The following is a 25,539-nucleotide window of genomic DNA, read 5'->3' as shown; positions in this document are numbered from 1 at the left end:
ACTCTTTGAAAAGAAATCAATTATAGGTATGTCATTTCGAATTTTATTTTTCATTTCAAAACTGTTATAAATATATATCAATTGATTTATGTTATTTTCTGCCATGTAGGAAAATCATTGTACTGAAAAAGTTGAACAAAGAAGTCATTGTGTACAAAAGGAAATTATGTCCAAAAGGAATTTATGAACTTCAATACCAAAGGATACATTCTAGGTATGTCATTTATTCTTTTTTAATTCTTATATTAACAAAGTAGTATATTAGTCATATTTTTGTTGTTGGTGCTTGACGACAATATTCAATGAAATCATATCTTAACTTGACATACAACTTTAATTACATTCTAAATTGATCTATTCCATTGATACACGTCAACATCTTTTTAAAACATTAGATTATCATCATATAGATTATTAAATATCCAAAAACCCATTGCTATTACCACAATTATTACATATTAAAAAAACCCGTGCGTTGCACGGGTAGAAGGACTAGTTGTGAACATTTGAGAAACATTGAAAACTATAATCTATTGTGCCCTCTATGAAAGACCAATTGCAGACTCCATCTATGTATTGAGAAATGAAAGGTGCTCAATTCTGTTTCATACACGATAGTCTTCTTTTGACATTAAAGATTTTCTGTGTCTGCAATATTTTTAAGGACACTTCTCCCTGTTTTTGTAATATTTTTTTTTTTCAAAACTGGTCATCTTTTGAATCTAATTTCAAGAACCATAAGAGTAAGGTGTTTGGGAATTAGCTCCTAGAACGTATTTAATAAATTCCAAATTAATCTATAATTTATGATCACTGAATGGAGAGTGATTTGTTCTTAAAATTAATTGTTTTTCTCTTTCGTTCTTTCTACTTAATTTTTCTCGTATTGTTTATTGTTTGTGATTTACACTAGTTTTTCATTTGAAAAGTCCAGATCTAAATTTCCGTTTGGAGGACCAACAAGAAGTGTGGAATATTCTTCTAAATATAATTACTCCTTGTATTTGGTTCAATTATGAAAAAAAAAAGGTTTTCTTTATTTGTTTAAAATCAATGGGGTTAAGCTACAAATATTATGCTGATAAAATAAATAATTGAAATGAAAAGTAAAATAAAAAAAATTAAAACATAGCAAACTAATAAGAAATGTTAAAAAAACTTACAATATCTAACATGACATAAAAAATTGTATATTTAAATCTTATGAGCTCAACAGCATTAAGTCCATAGTTTAACAAAATCAAATAAATTAAAGAAATAAAATATTAATGGAAGAGTTGCATGGGTTTGCATATCACATACTCAAGTGTGTATTTTTCAACATTTATTAATTATAACCTAATCTCATCAGAAAAAAAGGCCTATGCATATATATATATATATATATATATATATATATATATATATATATATATATATATATATATATATATATATATATATATAAAACACTCAAAAAAATAAAATAATAAAATATGGGCAATATGTTTAATAATATAATGAAAATAAAAATAAACAAAATTATACAAGACAAAAATTTAAACATGTATTCTCTAATAATCATGACTAATAATGTTTAATAATAAAGGATTAAAATGTTTTCTTTAATATGATCATTTTTCATGATACTGTATTGTTCAACTTAAAATTGAATTGGAAAGACAACATAACAACCTATCCAAAGACTTTGAATGGGAAGACTTTTCAAGTAAACAAAGTTCAAACAAAAAACAAAGCGTTCAATACGAAGACTCTTCCAATAAAAATGAGTGTAGACTTTTCATAATCTACGAACTCTGTTGATATGGAAAGGTTTAATTATGCCTTTGGTTCCCATTTTGGAGTCAAAATCTCAAAATGGTACCCAAATGTTTAAAAGTCTCAAAATGGTCCCCTTTTTTGTTGAAACGTCTCACGTTTGCCCTTGCCGTTAAGTCAACGTTGACACCATTAGAGGGAGTGCCACGTGTCAGTTCCTCGATTTTTTGAATTTTTTTATTAATTTTTTTTGAATTTTCTTTATTTTTAATTTTTTTTTTGAATTTTTTAAAAAAAATTTAAAAAATTGCCACGTGTCAAGCTGTCATCGTGCCACGTGGCAGTGATAGTGACACGTGTCAGTATGACGCCACGTGTCATTTTCTTAGTCTCAATTTGGTCCCTTTATTTTAATTTGTCTCAATTTAGTCCCAATTTTTGTAAAAATTGAACAATTTTGTCCCTCTCCAAATTGAAATCAAATTTAATTTCTGTATAAATGTACACAAATATTTCCATCAAAATTGATATTTCAAGTAAATATTTTTAACCAAATTAAGTTCATTTAATTAATATTTTACATTGAACTTTATTTAAAATGGTTTAAAAGTTGTTAATAGAAAATAATGTTAATAGAAAAAAAAATCATAAATTACCTAGTTCATGTTACAATAAAACACATATAAATTCAAAATTTGAAAACAATTTTAAGTAAAGTTGAATGTGAAACATAATTTTAACTAAACTTAGCTATGTTAAAAATATATAATAAAAATATCAATTTGAATAAAAATATCAAATTTAATAAAAATATTGGTATAACATTTATATAAAATTAAATTTTGTTTCAATTTGAAGGGGGATAAAATTGCTCCTTTTTACAAAAAATTGGGACTAAATTGAGACAAATTAAAATAAAGGGACCAAATTGAGACTAACAACGTAATATTGACACGTGTCACTGTCACTACTACGTGGCACAATGAGACAATTTTTTGATTTTTTAAAAAAATTCAAAAAAAAAATTCAAAATAAAAAAAAATTCAAAAAAAATTAATAAAAAAATTCAAAAAATTGAGGAACTGACACGTGGCACTCCCTCTAACGGCGTCAACCTTGACTTAACGGGAAGGGCAAACGTAAGACGTTTCAACAAAAAAGGGGACCATTTTGAGACTTTTAAAAATTTAGGTACCATTTTGAGATTTTGACTCTAAAATTGGGCCATACATATAATTAAACCATATGAAAATTTAAAGTGAATTACTGATATAAAAGAGTGAACATGTTTAGAATGGAGAAAGAAGGCATTGCGCCAGGAGTATATATAATAGAGAGAGTTTAATATGCAGAACCAAGATTTCTGCTGTAAAAGAAGATTTAGTTTCATATACAAAGACGGTGTGATGAAGAACTGTTCCATTTTAATTCTCTTCCACCTTTTCTATTTCTATTCATATTTCCTTTTTTGGTAAATTTTAATTAAACGAATAAATCGTCCATTCCCTTACCTCTTCCTTTCTTTCGTCTTCATCGTGTAAGGAAGAAAATGCACGCTTCGTGTGCGTGCCTCCACTGTACCTCCATCGTTCTTGTATGAAGTTCAAGGTAATGAATTTTTGATTCCAATTTCGTCTCCTTGCTTTTTATCATTATTTCGCTTCCGATCTCATTTCTCTGCTTTCAATTTCGATTCCGTTTTCGTTTTCGTTTCTCTGCTAATTCGATTTCGTTTCCCTGTTGTTTTTGATTTCGTTTCCCTGTTGTTTTTGATTTCGTTTCATGCGTCATCTGTTTCGATTTCGTTTCCCTACATCATTGCTTTTGATTTCGTCTCCCTCTTTCAATTTCATCTCTCTTAATCATGCCCTAACTCACTCAAATTTATTCCATGATCTATGTCTTCAATTTACACGATCCTATTATGTTCTCTTGTTTCATCTTTTACCGATGCTTATTTCGAAGGTTTCACAGAAGTTCATGGATCATCTACCTTGTCTTCATCACAAAGTTCTTGCAACCACAACTGATGATGCCTTTAGATTTTCTACAGAAGAAGAAATAGGTTTGAGGTTCTTTGAGTTGCCTTATTTTGGATCTTAATGTTCACACCATTAACAAGTTTTTTAATCAACTTAACCATTTTGGTGCAGACCATGGTGCTAGAGATTCTAGGTGGCATTGTCAAAGGACTTAAAGCAGGAAAACCCTCTCAAACAAATGTGACTAAAGTCCAGCCTCCAATTTTGGAATTTGAAAAGCATTTTCTTTTGGATTATGATACAACACGGGCTTTAATGATGAAGAGGCCCACTAGAGTGCACAAGAAACCTAATTGGCTGAAGGATTTTGTTTTAAAAAAAAAACAAATGTTTTTTTTCAGTAGTTTAAATATGCTTGTTTTATGAAAGAGGCTTTTAAGTCCAATATGCATTTTCTTTCCTCTGTAAGCTACTGGACCACAAGTTCCCTATTTAAGGGATTGGAACGTAATGGAATGGCAGAGAGATAAATTTTTTTTAACCTAGTTTTCTTTTCCTTCCCTTACCTATCTTAGCAAAACTGTAGCAGGTACCTAACAGATTCTGTATTTTGGCACAAATTATATTGAAATAGATGAGCCCAAGCCGTAAATAACTAAGAGTTATACTTCACCTCTTGATGTTAAAAACAAACAAAAAGGTAAATCACTTTCAAAACATTTATTACATTTTGACTATAAAGACTAGTAGCAGTTTCTTCCTTCTGCCGTAGATAAGTTATGAGATAGGGAGAAATTATTTGAAGGTTGCACCAATAAGGATGATGTTAAGCCAATACTTAGAACATTTGAAGAAAATATTCCTACTTATAGAAAAACTGGGGTAATGCCAAGTTCTTCATCCTCTCTGTCTTTTAACACTATTGGTATCAATGAGTTAAATATATTAATCAATATTTGATTACAGGATGCTTCTTCAGCTACTGCCCTATCAATGAGTTAAACCAATGAGTTAAATATATTGGAGTGCAAGAGCAAGAAGAGAGAGAGAGAATGGGAATGGAAATCGTGGAGTTGAAGAGAATTACAGATCATAATAAAAATTGTTGCTGGAGATGGTGTTTTGGTTGGAAAGTAAGTATCTTAATTGGTTGATTTTTCCAATTAATTTTCTTCCAAATCAAGAGCTCTTCTAGTGAATGGAATCATTAGGCTAAAACAGCTTTGCTGGTTTAATATCTACTATTTTTTTTTCAAGTCCTTCCATTTAAAGAGAAATTAGAATGAAGAAGTGAGTGTTATTTTGTAATTAAATAGTGAAGATTGAGAGGCATGAACATGTGGTTTGGAGCATGAAAAGGCAAAGAGGGAATGCATCTGAAGGGTGGGTTATTAAATGTAAGTGTAAGGTGATAGGGGCTAATGAGGAGATAAAGGGAAAGTAGAAAATGATAGTACCGACTACAAGCTTGTGTTCTGCATCAATGGCTTACCAAATTGCTTCGATATTGGGAGGTTTGATGCAGGGAACGGTGAGGATGGAAGACGCTTGAGTTTCACTGTGCAAGATGCCTTTGATGTTGTTTAGTATATAAAAAAAAATTATACATTGAAACCACAGAAAACAAAATATTATACTTAATTAATAAAAATAAACTTTATTATACTTAATTAATAATAATAAAATATCATACTTACGTGAATAAAAATAAAATAATACTTCTTAGGATTGTCAAATAAAAGTATATAAAAAACAATATTTTAACATATACAAAAATTATAATTTGACACTACACAACTCAAATATTATTTTTATGAGATTGTTTGTAGAATAGATTATGTTATGAAGTTAACACTAGAAGAAATTTCCTCTCATGCTTCAAAGAGTAGTATAAAATATATGGTTATGGTGCCTTAAAATACTATAAAAGTTTATGTTCTTTGTCGTTACATTTACTAAAAGTTACACGATTTTAATATTTTGTGAAGAACTAAATATGTCAAATTATCTACCATGGACCTTGACAACATGTTCTTGAATTTTTCTCTGTATTATATTGTAATTTGCAATTTTTCTTTGTATAATGAAGAAATCACAGACTATGGATGAACTCCAATGAAGCTTGTTTCAGTCATAGTTACACTGACATAGAATTATTGATTTTCTTTCCCATTATGTTCTTGGTGTTGAAGTTGAAGCTAAATTGATTAATATTTTTACCTCTTTAATGACAGGTTGGGCTGACCTGACGATCCAGACGGATTAGACTGACCTAACAACACAAACAAGTTGAGCAGCCCGATGACCCAGACGGATTGAGTGGGCCCAACGACCCAAATAGGTCGAGCAGGCCCGATAACCCAAACGGGTTAGGCGGGCCTGACGACTTAAACGGACGAGGGTGACTTGATGACACATATGGGTCGGGCGGGCTTGACAACTCAAACAGGTTGATCAAGTCCGACAACCCACACCGCCCCAGGTAGGCCTGACGACCAAGATGTGTCGTGTTGGCCCTGCGACATAAACGGGTCGGATGGGCCTGACGACCCAACTAGGACTAACGACCCAAACGAGTCAGGTGGGCTTGAATACATAGACGAGCTGAATCGACCTGACAACCAAGACAGGTTAGCGAGTCTGATGGCCCAAGTAGGACAGGCGAGCTCAACGACCCACACAGATTTGGTGGACCAGAGGACCTAGAGGTGTCAGGCAAGCCTGACGACTCATACATGTCGGGCAAGCCCAACGACCCAACCGACCTGTTGACCCGACAAGCATTGCTGGGATCAAAGATGTACATCTAGTGACAGACCTAAGTGTATATAAGTACATTTTGAACATCTCACATGAATAATTGAAAACTACTATGTATTGTGTCTTGTATGAAAGGCCAATTATAGAAACACTCTCCTTTTAAATGCCAAGTTTCCAAATTATAGTTTTGTATTATGTGTTCTCCATCTACGTATGTTTTGTGAGGATAAAGGTAGGGACTTAAGTTGGTGAAACTTGGGAGACAGAATATTTGGCCACAACTCTTAAGTGAGTATTTATTAAAGTCTCATATCAATAAATATGAAGAATGAAAAAGGATAAGTCTACTATAAATATGAAGAGTAAATTTAAGTGTTGTTACTACAATTCAATAAATCTATTACTTGGATACTTATGTTAAACTTTTATTTTTACTCTTATTTTATTGGTGTGCTTCTGCTAGAAAAAATAATTTTTCTATTGTTTGATTATTAACACATAAGGAACAAACAACTCCATCTTTGAAATAGCTTAGTCTTTGCATATGACAACCTAATCTTCTAATCCATAAAATGGGCACAATTAGAAAGACTAAAAATTTTGGACTAGTTATACATTTTTTTCTATTTCCTTGTTACTAGTGAGCTATTTTCTAACCCATCAAATGTGTGCACTACTAGAAATATCAACAACTCAAAGCATCTCCATCAATATATCTCTTTCCCTTTTTCGTTTTTATTGAAGAACTAATTTTGCAATCAACAAAGTCAATAACATTATAAAGACTAACATTTTAAAGACTAAATCCTTTTTTCTTTTTATTGTGAGTCGTGCGCTTAATTTTTTAACATGTAAAGTAAAAAGAATTTAGAGCGCATGTAAACTAATCTTAATTGACTTATATTATAATACGAGAATAATAATAATAATAGTAGTAGTAATAATAAGATTAAATTTAAGTAGACCCTCTCTGAAATAATACATATTACTATGTGATGTCTTGTAATGGTGTGAGGTTTATTTCTATGAAAGACTAAATTTAATTAAGTCTTTGCAATACTTTGATTTTATTTCTTTCTTTCAATATGATGTCATCCATCTGCATTATTTTTATTCGTTTCAGGGAGGAATCCAATTCCGTGATCGAAGAGAGTTCTAAAAGAATTTAACACAATTTTAAGATGAGACCATAATTAAATTTTGTAATGACATCTTAGCTTCATGCTCTTGTATTCTCCAACAAAAAAAAAAAAAATTTAAGATTTTAATTTATCCAAACATAAAAAATAACACAATTTCAATTTTGTTACAAAATTATCAAACCCCAGTAAATCTCTGTGAAGTGGGTGTTAGAAAACAAATTTACTGTAAATTATTTATATTTTGAATAAAATCTAGTAGTTCGTTTTTTTAAAATTAATTATCTATTGAGATTGGATTAAAAAAAAAGCTAGAATTAAGTTAATAATACAGAACTTGTGTTATTTACTTAACACAAGATTTTTGTCTTGGAACGCCAAAAAAGTGGGGAAGAAGAAAAGTATTAAAATAATTAACGGTAAAAAATATTCTGATTAAATTTAATTTCAACTATATATTTTAAATGTAAGATCAGAATTTCTTTCTTTCTTCCACACTTTTTCATCTGAATACTTTTTCATCTGAAACTTATTCATGCCTCTAACATCATTAAATTGCAATTCAAATATTTTAGGTTTAATTATGCCTTTAGTCCCTATGTTGGAGTCAAAATCTCAAAATGGTACCCAAATTCTTAAAAATCTCAAAATGGTCCTCTCTTTTGTTAAAACGTCTCACATTTGCCCTTTCTGTTAAGTCAAGGTTGACGCTGTTAGAGGGAATGCCACGTGTCAGTTCCTCGATTTTTTTTTTTATTTTTTTATTATTTTTTTATGAATTTTTATTTATTTTGAATTTTTTAAAAAAATCAAAAAATTGCCACGTGTCAAGTTGTCATCGTGCCACGTGACAGTGACAGTGACACGTGTCAGTATTACGCCACGTGTCATTTCCTTAGTCTCAATTTGGTCCCTTTATTTTAATTTGTCTCAATTTAGTTCCAATTTTTGTAAAAATTAGCAATTTTGTCCCTCTCCAAATTGAAATCAAATTTAATTTCTATATAAATGTACACAAATATTTCCATCAAAATTTATATTTCAAGTAAATATTTTTCACCAAATTAAGTTCATTTAGTTAATATTTTACATTTAACTTTATTTAAAATGGTTTAAAAGTTGCTAATAGAAAATAATGTTAATAGAAAAAAATTCATAAATTAACTAGTTCATGTAACAATAAAACACATATAAATTTAAAATTTGAAAACAATTTTAAGTAAAGTCGAATATAAAACATAATTTTAAATAAATTTAGCTATGTTAAAAATATATAATAAAAATAACAATTTGAATAAAAATATCAAATTTAATAAAAATATTTGTATAACATTTATATAAAATTAATTTGTGTTTCAATTTGAAGAGGAACAAAATTGCTAATTTTTACAAAATTTGGGACTAAATTGAGACAAATTAAAATAAAGGGACCAAATTGAGAATAAGAAAATGACACTTGGCATAGTACTGACATGTGTCACTGACACTGCCACGTCACTCTGTTATTGCCACGTGGCACGATGGTAGCTTGACACGTGACAATTTTTTGATTTTTTTAAAAAAATTCAAAAAATCGAGGAACTGACACGTGGCACTCCCTCTAACAGCGTCAACCTTGACTTAACGAAGAGGGCAAACGTGAGACGTTTCAATAAAAAAGGGAACTATTTTGAGACTTTTAAGAATTTGGGTACCATTTTGAGATTTTAACTCCAAAATAGAGACCAAAGGCATAATTACGCGATCAAATTTTGAACGATTAAAGTTTTAAAAGGGAAGATTATGTCGTATAAGGATACGAGGAACAAATAATATTTAAAATATCAATTTAAAAATTAATTATAATTTTTATTTATAATAATTATTATTTTAGTAATTAATAATTTTTTATTTTATAAATTAGTTAAAAAATAATTATTAATAAAATATTTTTTAATAGTGAAGTGTGACTGTTTATAAAGAGTCTTTACAATATATTTTAATGTTAATTTTATACTAACTCATAATATAGACGAGCAATAAGAAATCCATGTAAACTAAAAACGCATTTAAAGTGTAGAAAAGAGTTAATAAAACATTACTTTAATTAAATATAACTTTTGCTGTCTGTTTAAATAGGATAAACAAAATCAGCCATTCATCTCTGTCTGATCTGCTTAATTTGATTGTGTTTCGGTATGTTCAAGAAATTTTATATCATTCAGAATTGATGTCAAATGTAATTTAAATATTCTCTTTGATACCTGAGGTGTCTTTTAAAACTCTTTGATACCTGAGGTGTCTTTTAAAAATAAAACAGAGACAAATTTCTATAATATCTCGAGAACGCTATACTTGTTCGTGATTAAGAATTTGAGTAGGGTTGGAACAAACTGTGGATTTTCGTAGTCAAAGAGTAAAAATTATTTAAAGGTTCTGGCTGAATCGAGATGTGGTGGCCATTGATCAAGAGGGAGAACGTGGAATTTTTACAACGTCTCAAATATTTTGTTATAATAAGTTGGCTCACGGCCCTTAATCCTACGAAACGCCATTTGGTTAATTCTTACATCATCAGTGTGCCTTCATTTTTGAAAAGAACCTTTGAATTTGCTTTGCTCTGCAAAAGACTACATAATTTATTCATAGTGAAGATGAAAAACTAATAAATGGCTACGTTATTATTAAAGAAAAGACGTGGATATTTACTTCTTATAATACCATGTATCCAAGAGTGTATAATATTATAGATATGACGCCATAGCGGATCATCACGACTCTCCCAAAGTTTTACTATTATTTATATTAAGTTTTTGCAGCCAGTTATATATAGTATAGATTATTCTTTATCTCTAGTCAATATTGAATCTCCTACGTATAAACATTCGTTACATAGTTCTGTTGCAAATTGTGCTCATAACCAACATAAATTCCATTTAGTTTCTAAAACTGGAAGAATGGGTTTGAGTTGTGAGTCCTACGAGAGGAAGTATGATGTGTTCTTGAGCTTTAGAGGGGATGATACCCGAAAGGGTTTCACAAGCCATCTCCATGATGCTCTTTGTCAGAAAGGAGTTAACACTTTCATAGACTACAAAGAACTGAAGAAGGGAGAAAAAATTTCACCTTCACTTTTTTGTGCTATTGAAGGCTCAAGGATATCAGTTGTTGTATTATCCAAGACATATGCTTCTTCCACCTCTTGCTTAGATGAACTCCTTAAGATCCTTGAGTGTAAGAATTCCAAAGCTCATCTTGTTTTGCCTGTTTTCTATCACATTAATCCATCTCAGGTGAGAGAACAAAAGGGAAGCTTTGAAGAAGCTTTGACCAACCATGAAGACATGTTTAGGGATGATGTGGACAAGGTGAAAAGGTGGAGAGCAGCGTTATGCGAAGTAAGTACTTTGTCTGGGTGGCACATAGAAGATGGGTATGTATCCTTTAAGAGATTACTTACCCTTCTTCTGTTCCATGCTTTTTGTTCAGTATATATATATAAGTAGAAAGACATAAATTTTCGCTTTAAGATTTTGAACTGAAGATGATGTATGATGATGTATGATGGTAAATGTCATTCATTGTTGTAGTTTACAACATAGTTTGAAGTCATTTTGGTTTTATGTGGCAGGTTGGAATCTAAGTTTGTGAAAAGAATTGTTGAAGAGATATTGAGCAAGTTGAACCACACACCTCTCAATGTAGCTAAACATGCTGTTGGACTGGATTCAGTAGTGGAAGATATTAAATCACTTTTGGAAACTGGATTAGATGATGTGCGGTTTCTCGGAATCTATGGCATTGGGGGAATAGGGAAAACTACTGCTGCTAAAGCTGTTTATAACCACATTGCTAATGAGTATGAAGCTAGTGCTTTCATTGCAAATGTTAGAGAAGTTTCGAATCAAAGACTTGGCATGGTTCAACTACAAGAAGCACTTCTTTCAGAGGTTTTCAAATATGGAGATTTTAAAGTGGGAAACAAGGATAGAGGAATTAATCTGATAAAAGCCAAACTTTATTGTAAAAAGGTTCTCATAGTGGTTGATGATGTTGATTCAGTGCAGCAACTGGAGTGTTTGGTCGGGGAATGTAGTTGGTTTGGAGCAGGAAGCAGAATCATCATAACAACTAGAGATGAGCATTTGCTAATTGTTCACAACGTGGAAGCAGCTTACAAGGTCAAGGAATTAAGTCATGGCCATGCTCTTGAATTGTTCAGTTGGTTTGCTTTCAAAAAACCCTTTCCTCCAACAAATTATGAGGAACTTTCCTTACACATAATAAACCATGCCAAGGGCTTGCCATTGGCACTAACAGTTTTGGGGTCTCACCTGTGTGGTAGAGCTAGAGCAGAATGGGTTAGTGCATTGGCTAAACTGGGAAAAGTTCCAAATAAGCAGATTTATGAAGTACTTAAAATCAGCTTTGATGGGTTGGAAGAGAATGAGAAAGCCATATTTCTGGATATTGCATGTTTCTTTAAGGGAGAGGACAAAGAGTATGTGAAAATGATATTAGATGGTTGTGACTTCCACTCGGATATTGGGATTGGAGTTTTAAGAGATAAGTCTCTCATTACTGTAGAACTGAACAAGCTTTGGATGCATGAGTTGCTGCAGGAAATGGCTAAGGAAATTGTTCGTTGTGAATCTCCCAAAGAGCCTGGTAAGCGTAGCAGACTCTGGTTTCATGAGGATGTTCTTCATGTATTGAACCAAAATATGGTATACACTTTTCCTTGAACATATTTATGCAACTATGCAACTTCAAAGATTCACTCATAATGTACCTAACTATTTTTGTGTGGATTGTTATCTGTCACTAGGGAACTAATAACATTGAAGGAATAAAGCTAGATCTACCAGAACCAAATGAACATGTCAGCATAAGTGGAAAAGCATTCACAAAAATGAAAAGACTTAGACTTCTTATGATCAATAATGCACAGATTTCACATGACATTCGATATTTATCTGATGAGCTAAGATTAATTGATTGGCCCGGATACCCTTCTTCAACTCTACCACCAACCTTCCAACCGAAGAGGCTTGTTTCTTTGAAGTTGACTGATGGTCTCATGAAAACCTTGTGGAACGGAATTAAGGTATACACCATTTTCTCAATGAATGTAATGAACTTTTAAATTGAGGTGTCAATTTGACTACTGCCTCGTGGACTAGCCCTTGCTTAACCTTCATTAAACCCCTCTTAGGGAGTCTCAAATGAGGGGACAAAAAAAAAGTTACAGGTCCAAAATCCTTCTCAAGTGGGTTAGAGACAAGATTAAGGTGGATTTGACTCCAATCAAAAACTTTAATTAATTCTTAAAAATAATCCCTTGAGTTTGAGTTAAAGATCGAATTGAGTCATCTTAGACCAGTCCAGGCTGAAAGCTGAGACAGACCAGTTCTAATCAAAAGTTTAATAATATATCTAAAATATATATATATATATATATATATATATATATATATATATATATATATTTCATGCTTAAAAAGAAAGTCCGTGACACTCACCTACAAGATTTTTGTGAGTTTTTTGACTTTGTAAACATTTTTGAATGAGGAGTTTTTGGTTTTATGGACTCTTTTGGCTCCAACCCACATGGATCAGGATCAACCCTCTGAACTGACCCAAATTGACAATTCTATTCTAAATGTCAAGGGTTGTTGTTTGTAGTTTACTAATGGTGATAATTGTCTTTCATTTTGTTTTATTAATGTTGTTTAATCTTCCTCAGATTTTCAGAGATTTGAAACTTGTATCCTTTAGCTGCTGTGAGCACCTCACTGAAATTCCAGACTTTTCAATGATTCCAAACCTCGAGAGTCTGAGCCTAGACCACTGCAAGAGTTTAACTAAGGTACATGAGTCCGTGGGATCTCTTGATAAACTTGTTACTTTAGACATCTTGTTGTGCTCTAATCTGAAGATCCTCCCAAGTTGTTTCAAGTTGAAATCTTTACGTACTCTTATCCTTACTGGCTGCTCAAAAGTTAGAAAGTTCCCTGAGATTGTTGAAAGAATGGTGCATCTTGAAAAACTCCTTCTCCAAGGGACTTCCATAAAAGAACTACCACAATCAATTGAATATCTAAATGGGCTAAAAACCTTACTCTTAGATTCTTGCAAAAAGCTTGAACATCTCCCTAGTACCCTTCATAATTTGCAACACCTTACTGCAATTGGTCTCAGTGACTGCTTTCAGCTCAAGGAACTTCCAAATCTTCCACTAAATACAGAATATATAAACACAACCAATTGTAGATCATTGGAAAGCTTTCCAACACTATTCAACTCATCAAATTTACCAAGGTTTTCTCAAATGATGTTCATTAACTGTTCTAAACTGATCGATAAACAGTTCCAGGACCACATAACAAATCTCTTATACCATGAGGTACACTACGTATATGCTTTGTATGTGTTCTTCCACAAAATTATCAAAACCTTAAAACTAAATTTTATGCTTTAGGAATCGGTTCGTGAAGTTATGCTTCCGGGTAGCAGCATCCCTGATTGGTTTCATCAACAAAGTACTAATGGTTTAATTTCTCTTGAGGTGTCTTCAAGGTTGTATGGTAAGGCAGTGGATATGTTTTTTGGTGCAGTTTTTGAGTTGGACAAAGATGTTATTACAACCGGCATTCTTTCATGTGTATACGAGATTATAATCAATGACCAGAGGATACTTGCGAGAGAAAGGGGTTTTGATTCATTGGACAGAAGTCATGTGTGGCTGACTAAGGAGAACTATGGTCGTTTGGTATGGCCCCTCAACAATATACATCGTTGGAATCACTTTAGGATTTCATTTGGGATATGTGAAGCCTCGTCAAAGGTGAAAGTAAAAGCATCCCTAAAGAGTGTTGGTTTTCATGTTTCATCAAAGAAAGAAAAGTATCTGATTGATCATGAAACAGTTAGGAAGTACACAGTTATCTGATTCATCAAGAAAAGTACCTTAGTGCAGTTATGTTCTCAATTACACTCTCTCCCAATTTTACTTGTTTTAGGTTTCAATATTAATGTTTTTTATGCTCTATGGACGTGTTTTATGTTCAGATGTAAGATTTAAGTGAAGTACATAGAAGAGTGGAGAAGTGTATGAACATCTGAATCAATTGTTTATGTTTTTTAAACTTCTTGAAATATATCACTCTGAATCTATGTTTTATGAGTTGATCATTAAAATAAAATTAAATATGTTTTTTTTTCTCTTAAATTTTAAGTGAAAATTATAATTAATTCATTTTTGAAATTTTAATCTAATTTAATTTTTTAATTTTCGAAATACATAAATTTAATTTTTTTAATTAAATTTTATTTTAGTTTATTTGATGTTTAATTAATAGATTTTGTTAAAAAAACTAATTTCACATATTTTTAAAGATATGAATTTAATTGGATCAAAATTTAATTGTGTCAAAATTTTGAAAAAAGAATAATTTTAATTTTCACTAAAAATTAAAAACCAAACACATGTTTAACTCTAGAGAAAAACTAAATTTATTAACTATGTCAAACCAATAAGTTTAATAAAAATTTAATGATTTAAAATAATTTAGGATATATTAAAATAATGATTAATGTAATTTCAATTTTCACTAACATATATGATAGATAGATGAAATGTCAATTAACTCTTAAAACAGTTTCAAGCATAAATATTGATAGTTAAATATCTTACAACACTGCATTAAAAAGGAGTCCTTATACTTCATAAATCAAAATGTTTTTTTTTTTTATTTTAACTTTCTCATCAACACATAATACACAAGAGATCTGAGACCATAGTTAAATCACTTGTTTTTAAATAAAATTAATTTTAAATATTAAAAATAATATAATGTAATAATAATAAGAATTTTTTATTTTTTTTTCAATTAAAATATATTTGAAACCCTGATTTCTGCCTGTTATGTTTGAAACTCCAGTTATTCCTGAAAGATTTTGAAATCCACTATTACTTGAAGTTTTAAAACTTGTCTGAGATTTTTGAAACTCACTATTATTTGGCGGTTTTGAAACCCCGCTGGTGCCATGTTGGCAGAGTACGCGACTCGGGCAGATTTGCGGGTATAACTGACGATCAATGAGGACGAAAGTTGAACTTTAAGCAAAGTTCTTTGAACAAGTTTGATTGCATTAATAGAAAATGATGGAATTCAAGCATAGTAGTCTACGTCAATACAAATTGTGTCGGTGCAACAAACATAAACGATATGTACAACTTGTTCAACCTGGTACTAGATTAGGTTTATACAATAGAAGAAGATAGAAAATAAGAAAGAAATAAAAGACATTATCTATATACTTAAGAAGATGAAGAAGGAAACTTTCGAAGGTGATGATGGGTGTCAGAGAGAGATGGACAGCATCGGCACCCCACCAAATTGGACCTAAAATGTCATAAGTTTGGAGGGCAAAGTAGAGAAGCACACCCATGAAAGCAAGTCCTAAATCTAATGCAGCTGAGAGAATGTAAGTGTGGCGAGTCCACTATGACTTGTTGTAAATGTAGAAATCGAAGAAGATTCCAACGGTTCACATTCTGGCTGGAGGAATAGCACCAACACAACACCGAGATTGATGAGTTCAATCCACTTCTGGTTGGGTTATTTGCCAACAAAGAACCACACTGGAACTGGAAGAAGTGCACCAATTAGCACCAATTGAGCTCTCCAAATCCAATCTTTGAAGTTTCTTCATCAAAGGATTCTTCCTTAGTTTCAATGCCATGTTTGTTGCTTCGGCTATTCAGACCATTTTTTACTTGATCTAAACCACCTTTTCCATGTTAATTTCACGCTAAACATGTTAATTTTACAAACATGTTAATTTCACGCTAAACTAATTTTCCATACGACATTTTTCATTCTAATAATGGAATTTTTGGTGGTTATGCTAAGTAAATTTAAAAATCACTAACCATTAATAATTAAATAAAATCCTATAAATTTAGTCTTGATTTCCTTAATTTCTATTCATTCCTATCCTAATTCCTTCTTATTTTTATACGCTAATATGTAAATTAATTTCTAAATTTTCCAAAGAAAAATAAATAAAATAGACATTTTGAATGATAGTATGTTGAGTTGTTTTTATTTTCACTTTATTATATTGTACCTATCAATCACTTTTCTTTAGCCCATAAAATGGATTACATAAGGAACAAACAACTCCATATTTGAAATAGCTTAGTCTTTGCATATGACAACCAAATTTTCTAATCCATAAAATGGGCACAATTAGAAAGATTAAAAATTTTGGACAGTTATACATTTTTTCTATTTCCTTGTTATTAGTGAGCTATTTTCTAACCCATAAAATGTGTTACTAGAAATATCAACAACTCAAAGCATCCCTATCAATTTTATCTCTTTCCCCTTTTCGTTTTCATTGATGAACTAATTTTGTAATCGACAAAGCGGACAACATTACAAAGACTAACATTTTAAAGTCTTTAGGCTAACAAGTAAAATGAATTTGGAATTAGAGCGCATGTAAATAATCTTAATCTACTTATACTATAATACCAAAAAAAGAGATTAAATTTAAGTAGAGAAGAATGATATTTTTTGTAAACATGCAAATAGTGACAAAACCCTCTGACCTGGGATATATTTCTATGAAAGACTAAGTTTAATTAAGTCTTTGCAATACTTTGCTTTTATTTCTTTCTTTCAATCTGATATCATTCATCTGCATTATTCTTATTTGTTTCAGGGAGCAATCAGTTCCGTGATTGAAGAGAGTTCTAAAAGAATTTAACACAATTTTAAGATTAGACAATAACTTTTTGTAATGATATCTTAGCTGCATGCTCTTGTATTCTCCAAAAAAATTTCAACTTTAAGATTTTAATTTATCCAAACATTAAAAATAACAAAATTTCATTTTTGTTACAAAATTATCAAACCTCAGTAGATTATCAAGCTTAGAAACTCTGTGAAGGGCGCGTAAACAAATTTACTGTAAATTATTTTTATTTTGAATAACATATAGAAGTTAGTTTGTTTTTTTTTTTAACTAATTATCTATTGAGATTGGATTAAAAAAAAGCTAGAATTAAGTTAATAATGCAGAACTTGTGTTATTTACTTTAACACAAGATTTCGTCTTGGAACGCCAAAAAAGTATTGGGAAGAAGAATATTAAAATAATTAACGCTAAAACTATTCTGATTAAATTTAATTTGAACTATATATTTTAAATGTAAGATCAGAGTTTATTTCTTTCTTTCACACTTTCATCTGACACTTATTCATGTCTCTGCATATCACCAAATTAAAATTCAAACATTTTATCTTTTTACCCAACACAAATAAAATTGGAGGGGTCTTCTCCTTTCAAATAGAAAATTGTATGAAATGTTTTTTTACGTAATAAAAGTTTGATAATTAAAGTTTTAAAAGTGGAGATTATGGCGTATAAGGATGAGGGGCAAATAATATTTTTGAAAAAAAAAAAAAACCACTCTTTCTGAATGTCGTCATATTTTATTTTTTGTGTGAAATGGAGCATCTGTGAAAAATAGATAGAAACTTTTAAAAAGAATAATCATAGTAAACCATAAATGTAAAATTTACACATGCACTGTACGCAAATAACTTTTTCAAAACAATTGATAATGAAAACAAAAAGTTGCATAAAAGAAGAAAAAGAAATCTTTACAAGTTAGGGTTTTTTATGACTTGTATATTTATTCTTGTTTGCTACAGCTTAGAATATTCCAGCACATAAGAAAAAAAGTTCAAATGTGATGGCTAAGACTGAGTCAAACACTGAATCGGATATTTATAGTCAAGCTCTTTCAAATTGATAAAAAAAACTTGACTGTTTATAAAGAGTCTTAAAAATAGATTTTCGTATTAATTTTAAAAAATAATTTTTTGTTGTTTTTTAATTAGAAGAATTCAAGTTAAAAAAATAATACCATCAAAAGTGATTTAAGAAATTAGTTAATTGTAAAATTATTTTGACAGAACAATTTAGAAAAATAAGATTAATTTGGTGGAGAGTTTAGAAGAGAGGATTGTGGATTTAATTATCCGCGGACAAAAAATTAACAACTAAAAGTTAACTTGTTTGAATATATGATTCTCGTTTATTTCTTTCATACATTTTCATATAACTGATTATATTAGGAAAATAAATAAGTGGATCTTTAAAATAGGTTTGATTTTATGATTTATGCGTGGTGTGTAATTTTGTAACCCATATAATGGATAGGACTTTAAAAGTCTTTTGATTTCATTTTCAGAATTTCCTTGTCACGATGTCCTAATTTCGTAACTCATAAAATGGGTTGGAATACTTCTATTTTTTTTTCTTTCTATTGTTTTTAGTGTGCTTAAAGTCCTTCATTTGTGCCTTAGTTAACTGAATTTTCGTAATCAAAAGAGTAAAAAATATTAGGTTAAATGACTCTTTTGGTTAGGGGTGGCAAAACGGGCTGAGCCCAAAGGAACGGGCTGGGTTGAAGATTTCAACCCGTCAGCCCGTTCTGGCCCGTCCCGTCCAGCCCGTCAACTTGACGGACCAAAGTACGGGCTGGCCCGTCTTGACCCGTTGGCCCGTTTTAAAAAAATAAAATAAAATAAAAATAATTAAAAAGATTAACTTTTTAGATTATATATTTTAAATGTAAAAATATATAATAGTATTGTAATTTAAATCATCAACACCTACAAATTAAGTTTGAATTATTAGTTATAATTGAATAATTTAATATGTAAATTTAATAATTATTTTAACTTATCTAATTAAAAACATTAACTAATCAATTAAAATTTAAAATAATATTTTATTTGATTAAATATGACTTTAACAATAATTTATATGTATATATAAACAAATTTAAAAAATAAAACAAATTAAAAAATTTGAAAACTAATTAAAAAAATTAAAAAAATTAAAAAAAAAAATTAGACGGGCCAGCCCGGCCCGGCCCGTTAGCCTGTCCTATACGGGACGGGTTGTGATTATTGGCCCGTTTCTATTTGACGGGCTGGCCCGTCCCGGCCCGTTTTTTAACGGGCCACATACGGGCCGGGCCAAAACGGGCCGGGCTGGCCCGTTTGCCACCCCTACTTTTGGTTATCAAGTAGTACCAAATTGGTCCTCCAGAGTTTTTTCGTTATCTCAATTTGGTCCTTGTTTTATTAAAAATGATTCAATTTGGTCATTGCTGTCAATTTTGACAAAACGGTGTTAAAGTCAATGTTGTCAATTTCTGATTTTTTTAAATTTTTTTATTTTTACACGTGTCACTTCACAGTTGTGTCATGTGTCAAAATGATTCAATTTGGTCCCTATATTTGTTTTTAGTTTCAATTTAGTTCCAAATTTTGTAAAAATGAAACACTATTATCCCTTCTCAAATTAACACTCAATTTACCTTTTGTATAAATCTTATGATCATATTCTTACTAAAATTGACATTTTTATTAAATATTTGTAGATATATTTTTAAACAATTTTTCTTTTTAGTTTTATTATTAAACAAAGTTAAACCCCAAACTTAATTTCAATAATTTTGTCATCATATATAAAGGCATCAAGTGAATTTCAATATGACTTATACATTTATGGTAGAGTTTTTTAAGTGAATTTCAATAATAATTTAAAAAAATTAATTCTTGGCTTTAAGTCAGAAGAAATCAAGAAGAAAAGAAATTAGAACATTGAAAGTGATTTAAGGAGTTAGTTAATTGAAAAAAAAAATAGTTAACTAGTTACTTAAAAATATGTTTCTCATTTATTTGTTTCATGTAGAATGAAAAATATATAAACTTTTTGGCTGCCACTGATGAAGAGGAAGAATGTCGATCTTCTATAAAATCTCGATACTGATTTTGATACGTCAATTTAATTTTAAAAGTTTAGCATAAGAAATTAAAATTGTTAGATGCATAACTAAAACAAAATCACCTCTCTGTAATATAAAAAGAAAGGATAATGATATTCCAACAAAAATATTTGACAAGAATTTGACACAGCTGACGTGGCAGGGGTTTTTTATTTTTTTAAAAATGAAAACGTTGGTCGCACGTGCAGCGGAGAGAAGGAAAAACCGCTTATGTTTATGTTAAATGTTGTTTTAGAGAGAGAAAGTTAAGAAAAAAAGGGGGGAAGTAGGGCGTCCGTTCTGCAGTTTGAGTGTGAAGACAGAGAAGGTCGAAAGTGAGGCGGACGGAGTTGTGGGTGCAGTGGGTTTAGGGTTTCCGGCAACCATTTCGCCGGTGAGAAAGTGGAGGGTCGTTGTCGAGGAAACCGAAGACCGTCCGTAGCATCCAGAAGACGCCGGTTTTGAAGTGGGTAGTGTATTTGGAATTCTGAGTCGACGCTGCTTGGTCGGCGGCAACCGTGTGGTGGTGCTGTGTGTTGCATTGTAAGTTTCTTTTGCTCCCTTTTCACCTTTGGTTAATGTGTTGGTTGATGATGCAGTTTTTCTCTAAATCGTAAAATTTTGTAATTTTTTTGGGAATAAGTTGGTATTCTTCATGTTCGTTATTGATGTTGTTGGGGAAAAGTGATTTGGTGGTGTTAGGGTGAATGTTAGTGTATATTTGAGAACCCATTTTTGTCTTTCGGTGTTGTCTGTGATAGCGGTTTAGGTAGTTGAAAATTTAGAAGAAACCCCATGTTTTGTAAGTCCGTATGTGTGTGGTCGTTTGTTGTTGTCTTTATTGTGAAATTTTTTGCGGTTTCGTCATTTGTATTTGATTTCTATGGTTTCCACAGTCGGAGGTTAAAAATGTGAGTCTGATGAACCATGTTAGGTATTCCGTGTTGTGTAAGAAATACATTCTGCTTTGTGATTACATCCCCATAATGTTGGTTTGGGTACGTTAGAGTTGTCCTTCGTGTGGCAGTTTCATTATTGTCATTAAACTTTTGCAGTAGATACGCATGGTTGTTGGCCATTACCAAAACAAGAGGAGAAAAATATTATGTGCAACCTTTGAATATCATCTTCTTTTCAGGTTGTTTGAGGGTCACTGAAAGATCCTTTGTCCATGAAAACGTATTGGCCGGTGTAGTATGTCATCACAAAGATATGGATGGTGAATGTGGATTGAATGAGAAGGTATTTTTATGTTGTATATTGTAGACTGGGTTGACAGGAATTTTTTGTTTAAATGTTAATGAAGTATTAATTTTTGAAAATATTTTGAATGTTAGGCTCGATTGCGTACTTTTTGTCAGACAAAGTGGATTGGGCAAATGAATGGGATAATCTTAGATAGGCATCGCGAAAGGATTCAGGGTACACCATTCAAATGGTGTTTGGACATGCAAGAACCATTGAAGATATGTAACCCTCTATTGCTTGAGTTATTGAAGCGTTAGCTACCTGCTCAGGAATCATTTCGTGTAATGCAACGGTCAATTCCTTTTACCTGTGCGGACATTTGCATGTCTTTAGGGTTGTCGGTTGTTGGGTTAGATGTAGATTTTGATAAAACTGTTTGTGGGGTAGTGGGTGGACTTTTGCAAGACAAAATAGTAACCGTTAAAACCATTATTGAAATAATTCAGAGTTTGGTAGGTAGTGATTCTAATGAAGTTGATAACGTTTGTCGTTTGTACATATTTGTTTGTTTTGCTGTGTTTTACTTCCCTAGAAATTCAAAAACAATTAGTAACATACCTTGTAGTGTTTTAGATGATATAGATGGGCTGTCCAATTACAATTGGGGTAAGACAGTTCATAGTTTTTTAGTTAAAAGTTTGAGTCGGGGTTTCTGGCACTTGGGCAGACAGAGCTTTGCTTAAGTGGTGCAGCACAAGTGTTGCAGGTACACTAAACTTCATTTACTAAATTATGTTGATGTGTAGAATGTTTAAAATGAAATAATGCATCATGTTGTTTTTTGTAGATTTGGGCTGTAGAAAGACTTTCATTGGGTGGCCCAGAATTGCAGTTAATTTTTTCGAGAATATTGGCGTGGTCGGAAGTTCACTTCAAGTCAAGACGGATTGAGAAGTTGTTCCAGGAGAGCAAAGTATTATTTGTTTTGAACAATTTGTTCTTGATAGCATATTTTTTATTTTCTGAAACAATAATTTTATTGTGTGCATGTTTATTAGATATGTGTGGAATGGAGGCTAAGAGAAGAAGACAAGCAAAATATTATGATTCGTGAAGCGTTGCAACTTGGAGACGAAGCAAAGTCTGAAAAATCGCATGTGGATATCAAGTTGGCTTCCACAAAAGTTCTGCTGCAGAGGCTGAGAACCCATAGAACACGGCTACGCATGATGAAGGACGAAATGACTTTGATGCGCGAAGAGATATCATTGCGATGTCATGGTGGAATTGAGAAGGGTGTGCAACAAGAGCAGGACAACGACGGTGATGAGGTGGAGGTGGAGGTTGGAGAGCGTGACACTGATGAACAACTTCCTGCTGATGATGGAAATGTCGTTGAAGGAAGTAGTGGTGGTGATGTGGGGAGTGGCCTTGATATGAACCGTGCATCCCATGGAGGCATTTGTGATGAAGTTGAACCGCTTCAAGTCATAGTTCCCTATGTTCCGCAACAGCCTCAAATGACTCAATTTAAAGTTGATTACATGAAGTTGTATAGCAATATTACGGTTTTTGGTGTACCAAACAGGTATTAGTTATATTTGTGTGTATTACAGTAGTTATTTGGTTATTTTTAAAAGTTAGACATTTAATTACGAAACTGTTATTGCAGGGTGGTTTGCAACATCAATGGGCAAATTCTGGGTACGAATGAGTGTTGAGGTTTTGGTCCTGGAAAGAAGGTGGACAATATGGTAAGAAACTTGTTCATAACATTTCAATCCGACAATTATACGTCACGATTGTTAATACATAATACTTTGTAGGCTGTTCTATTTGCTGCGAGCACAATGATGTTCTTTGAACGACGTCGATATGGTCATGTCAAGAGAATACATTTCAATCCTTTATATACGGTAAATAGAATGTTTGTTTAATTTGGTATGTTGTTTCAGATTATTTATAGTGTATTCATGTATGTTATTATTGTAGACCCATGTACTGACTGACTCACGGATGATGATTGTTAAGAGACGTCAATGGACATTGAGAGACTACGCTGCCTACTTTCGTGCAGGGCTGATTGTGTTGGAGGACATTTTGTCTGCTGATTTTGTGAGATTTAATATTTAGGATGTTTTTTATTTTTTTGTCAATGTTTGTAACTTAATTGATAGTAGTCATATTTTTTTTGTAGTTGTTTGCTCCAATTGTGAATGACGATCATTGGTGGTGTTATGTCGTCAATTGTAAACAGAAGAAGTTGTACGTGCTTGATTCGATTGGCCACTCCAATAGAAATCGTAGAAGAATAGACAACGCAGTTGTAAGATTACAATATTGTGATATTTGTTCTGTTTAGGTTGTCACATATTTGTAGTTTGTTAACTTAATGGGTCGTTATTATTTTGACACTGTAGGCTTGTAATATGGGATTACTTTTTGGGATATTGATGAAGTGTTCGGAAGATGAGTGCCCAAAATTTGAAGTTCACTGCGACATAACTCCCATTCAACCAAACTTGTGAGTTTATCCTTTGTTGTTTAGTTGCACTGCAGTTTGGTGATGAAGTGTGTTTATTTACATATATTTGTTTTGTTGTTTAGATACGATTGTGGCATTATTGTTCTTCAAATGATGGAGTTGTGGGATGGTGAGAAGAAATTTGATGGCAATAGCATGCCTAATTACACTAATGTAAGTTGTGGTTAATACAGGAATTTTTATTACAAATGTTGTTCAAGATTGATGTATTTTCATTGACATAATTGTGAGTTGTTGTGCAGGAACAACTTCAACTGATTAGACAGCAATACATTTGGCGTTGGATCCTAGATATTGACAATATCTACAGGCAAGAAGTGCTGCAGTACTACAACGCGCTTTTATAGAACATAGGTTTGCATTGAAAAGGATGGGTGGTATAATGTACGCCATGAACTTTTGTAACATTTTTTGGGAAGGCCATTAAGTTGTTCTACATATGAACTTGTAGAGTCAATGAGAACACAATCCTACCCTGTTGATTGATAGTTGTATAGCTGTTTTAAAACATTAAGGTCTAGTGTTAACAGTCTTTTTCAATTAATCAATGTTATGTAGTTGAATGAATAGTGTAAATGAGTATTTTAATTTTGTTATTTGTTGTTTATATTGTGGGATGACCACAAGGACCCACATCAGTCCATTTATATGCTGCAGCTACCAATAATTTTATACTGTGGAATGTGTTCATGACAATTGTATGTCAGCTTACAACAGCAGGTTGAAATGGTTATGAGTTATTGCACAGCAAAAACGAAAAACTGGTGGTTTAGTATCCAGTTAGTGAATGCAATATATGTGTGAGGACATTGAACGCGTATGATGAGTAGTTTTGATTGAACGTGGAAGTAATATACAAAATTTTCCACTATAGTCCCCACATAGGGGCAAGTTACTCCCCCTTTTTTGTTACAACTGTTTACTGGGGGTCCATGGAGGGTACACTCCAATCAGAGATGGATGATGAGAAATAATTATTTAGTTAACGCATGACAAATGAAAAAGGTCTTCAGAATAGTGTTTAGTGAATATTGAAACAGTGTTGTGAATATTGAAGCAGTGTTAAAAAAGATATACTGTACTCCCCACTTACCCACGCCCAACTCCCCGCTTTTGTACCAGGCATAAATTGTGTGGGTCTATCATATGAAACAAATTAATTTCAAAATGGGTCACGCTTAAGTCACGCAAAGGATTTTATTTCTTATCCAATGAAATAGGTTCAAGGGTAGAACAAATTTTTTTCCCGTTCTTGTCCACGTCCTGCACTTCTGTTCAGAAAAGTATGCCTGAACTCCCCAGGTACAGCTTCCTTGGTCCCCACATAGG

The 25,539-nt window shown here is 31.8% G+C and overlaps 2 protein-coding genes and 1 long non-coding RNA gene across 4 annotated transcripts; all 3 read left to right on the top strand.

Annotated features, from left to right (window-relative positions):
* The first annotated feature begins 3,063 nt into the window (after nucleotides 1–3,063).
* LOC114181202 (uncharacterized) lies at nucleotides 3,064–6,695 on the top strand. Of its 2 annotated transcripts, XR_003603770.2 has the most exons (5): nucleotides 3,065–3,366; nucleotides 3,724–3,823; nucleotides 3,912–4,622; nucleotides 4,707–4,873; nucleotides 5,975–6,695. It is a non-coding gene; the product is annotated as an uncharacterized LOC114181202 (long non-coding RNA). The 2 variants fall into 2 exon arrangements; XR_014994291.1 differs by having other exon boundaries at nucleotides 3,064–3,366; nucleotides 3,912–4,873.
* A 3,863-nt stretch (nucleotides 6,696–10,558) lies between these two features.
* LOC146887274 (disease resistance protein RPV1-like) lies at nucleotides 10,559–14,719 on the top strand. Its single transcript, XM_085671780.1, has 5 exons — nucleotides 10,559–11,051; nucleotides 11,250–12,345; nucleotides 12,447–12,725; nucleotides 13,365–14,024; nucleotides 14,100–14,719. The coding sequence occupies exons 1-5, from the start codon at nucleotides 10,576–10,578 to the stop codon at nucleotides 14,568–14,570; spliced, it is 2,982 nt and encodes a 993-aa protein (XP_085527906.1). The 5' UTR covers nucleotides 10,559–10,575; the 3' UTR covers nucleotides 14,571–14,719.
* Nucleotides 14,720–21,689: 6,970 nt separating this feature from the next.
* Nucleotides 21,690–24,557, top strand: LOC114180825 (uncharacterized). The gene is made up of 13 exons (XM_085672081.1): nucleotides 21,690–21,719; nucleotides 21,815–21,947; nucleotides 22,059–22,207; nucleotides 22,393–22,431; nucleotides 22,513–22,638; nucleotides 22,724–23,253; nucleotides 23,338–23,341; nucleotides 23,492–23,581; nucleotides 23,658–23,780; nucleotides 23,863–23,991; nucleotides 24,086–24,189; nucleotides 24,273–24,363; nucleotides 24,453–24,557. Exons 1-13 carry the CDS (start codon nucleotides 21,690–21,692, stop codon nucleotides 24,555–24,557), a joined length of 1,653 nt encoding a protein of 550 aa, XP_085528207.1.
* The last annotated feature ends 982 nt before the right edge of the window (nucleotides 24,558–25,539 follow it).

Source organism: Vigna unguiculata, chromosome 4 (genome assembly GCF_037176805.1).
Source record: "Vigna unguiculata cultivar grain cowpea cultivar isolate G323 ecotype 2 chromosome 4, ASM3717680v1, whole genome shotgun sequence".
Classification (NCBI taxonomy): domain Eukaryota; kingdom Viridiplantae; phylum Streptophyta; class Magnoliopsida; order Fabales; family Fabaceae; genus Vigna; species Vigna unguiculata.
The sequence above is the reverse complement of the archived record's forward strand: the minus strand, read 5'-3'. Positions and strand labels throughout refer to the sequence as shown.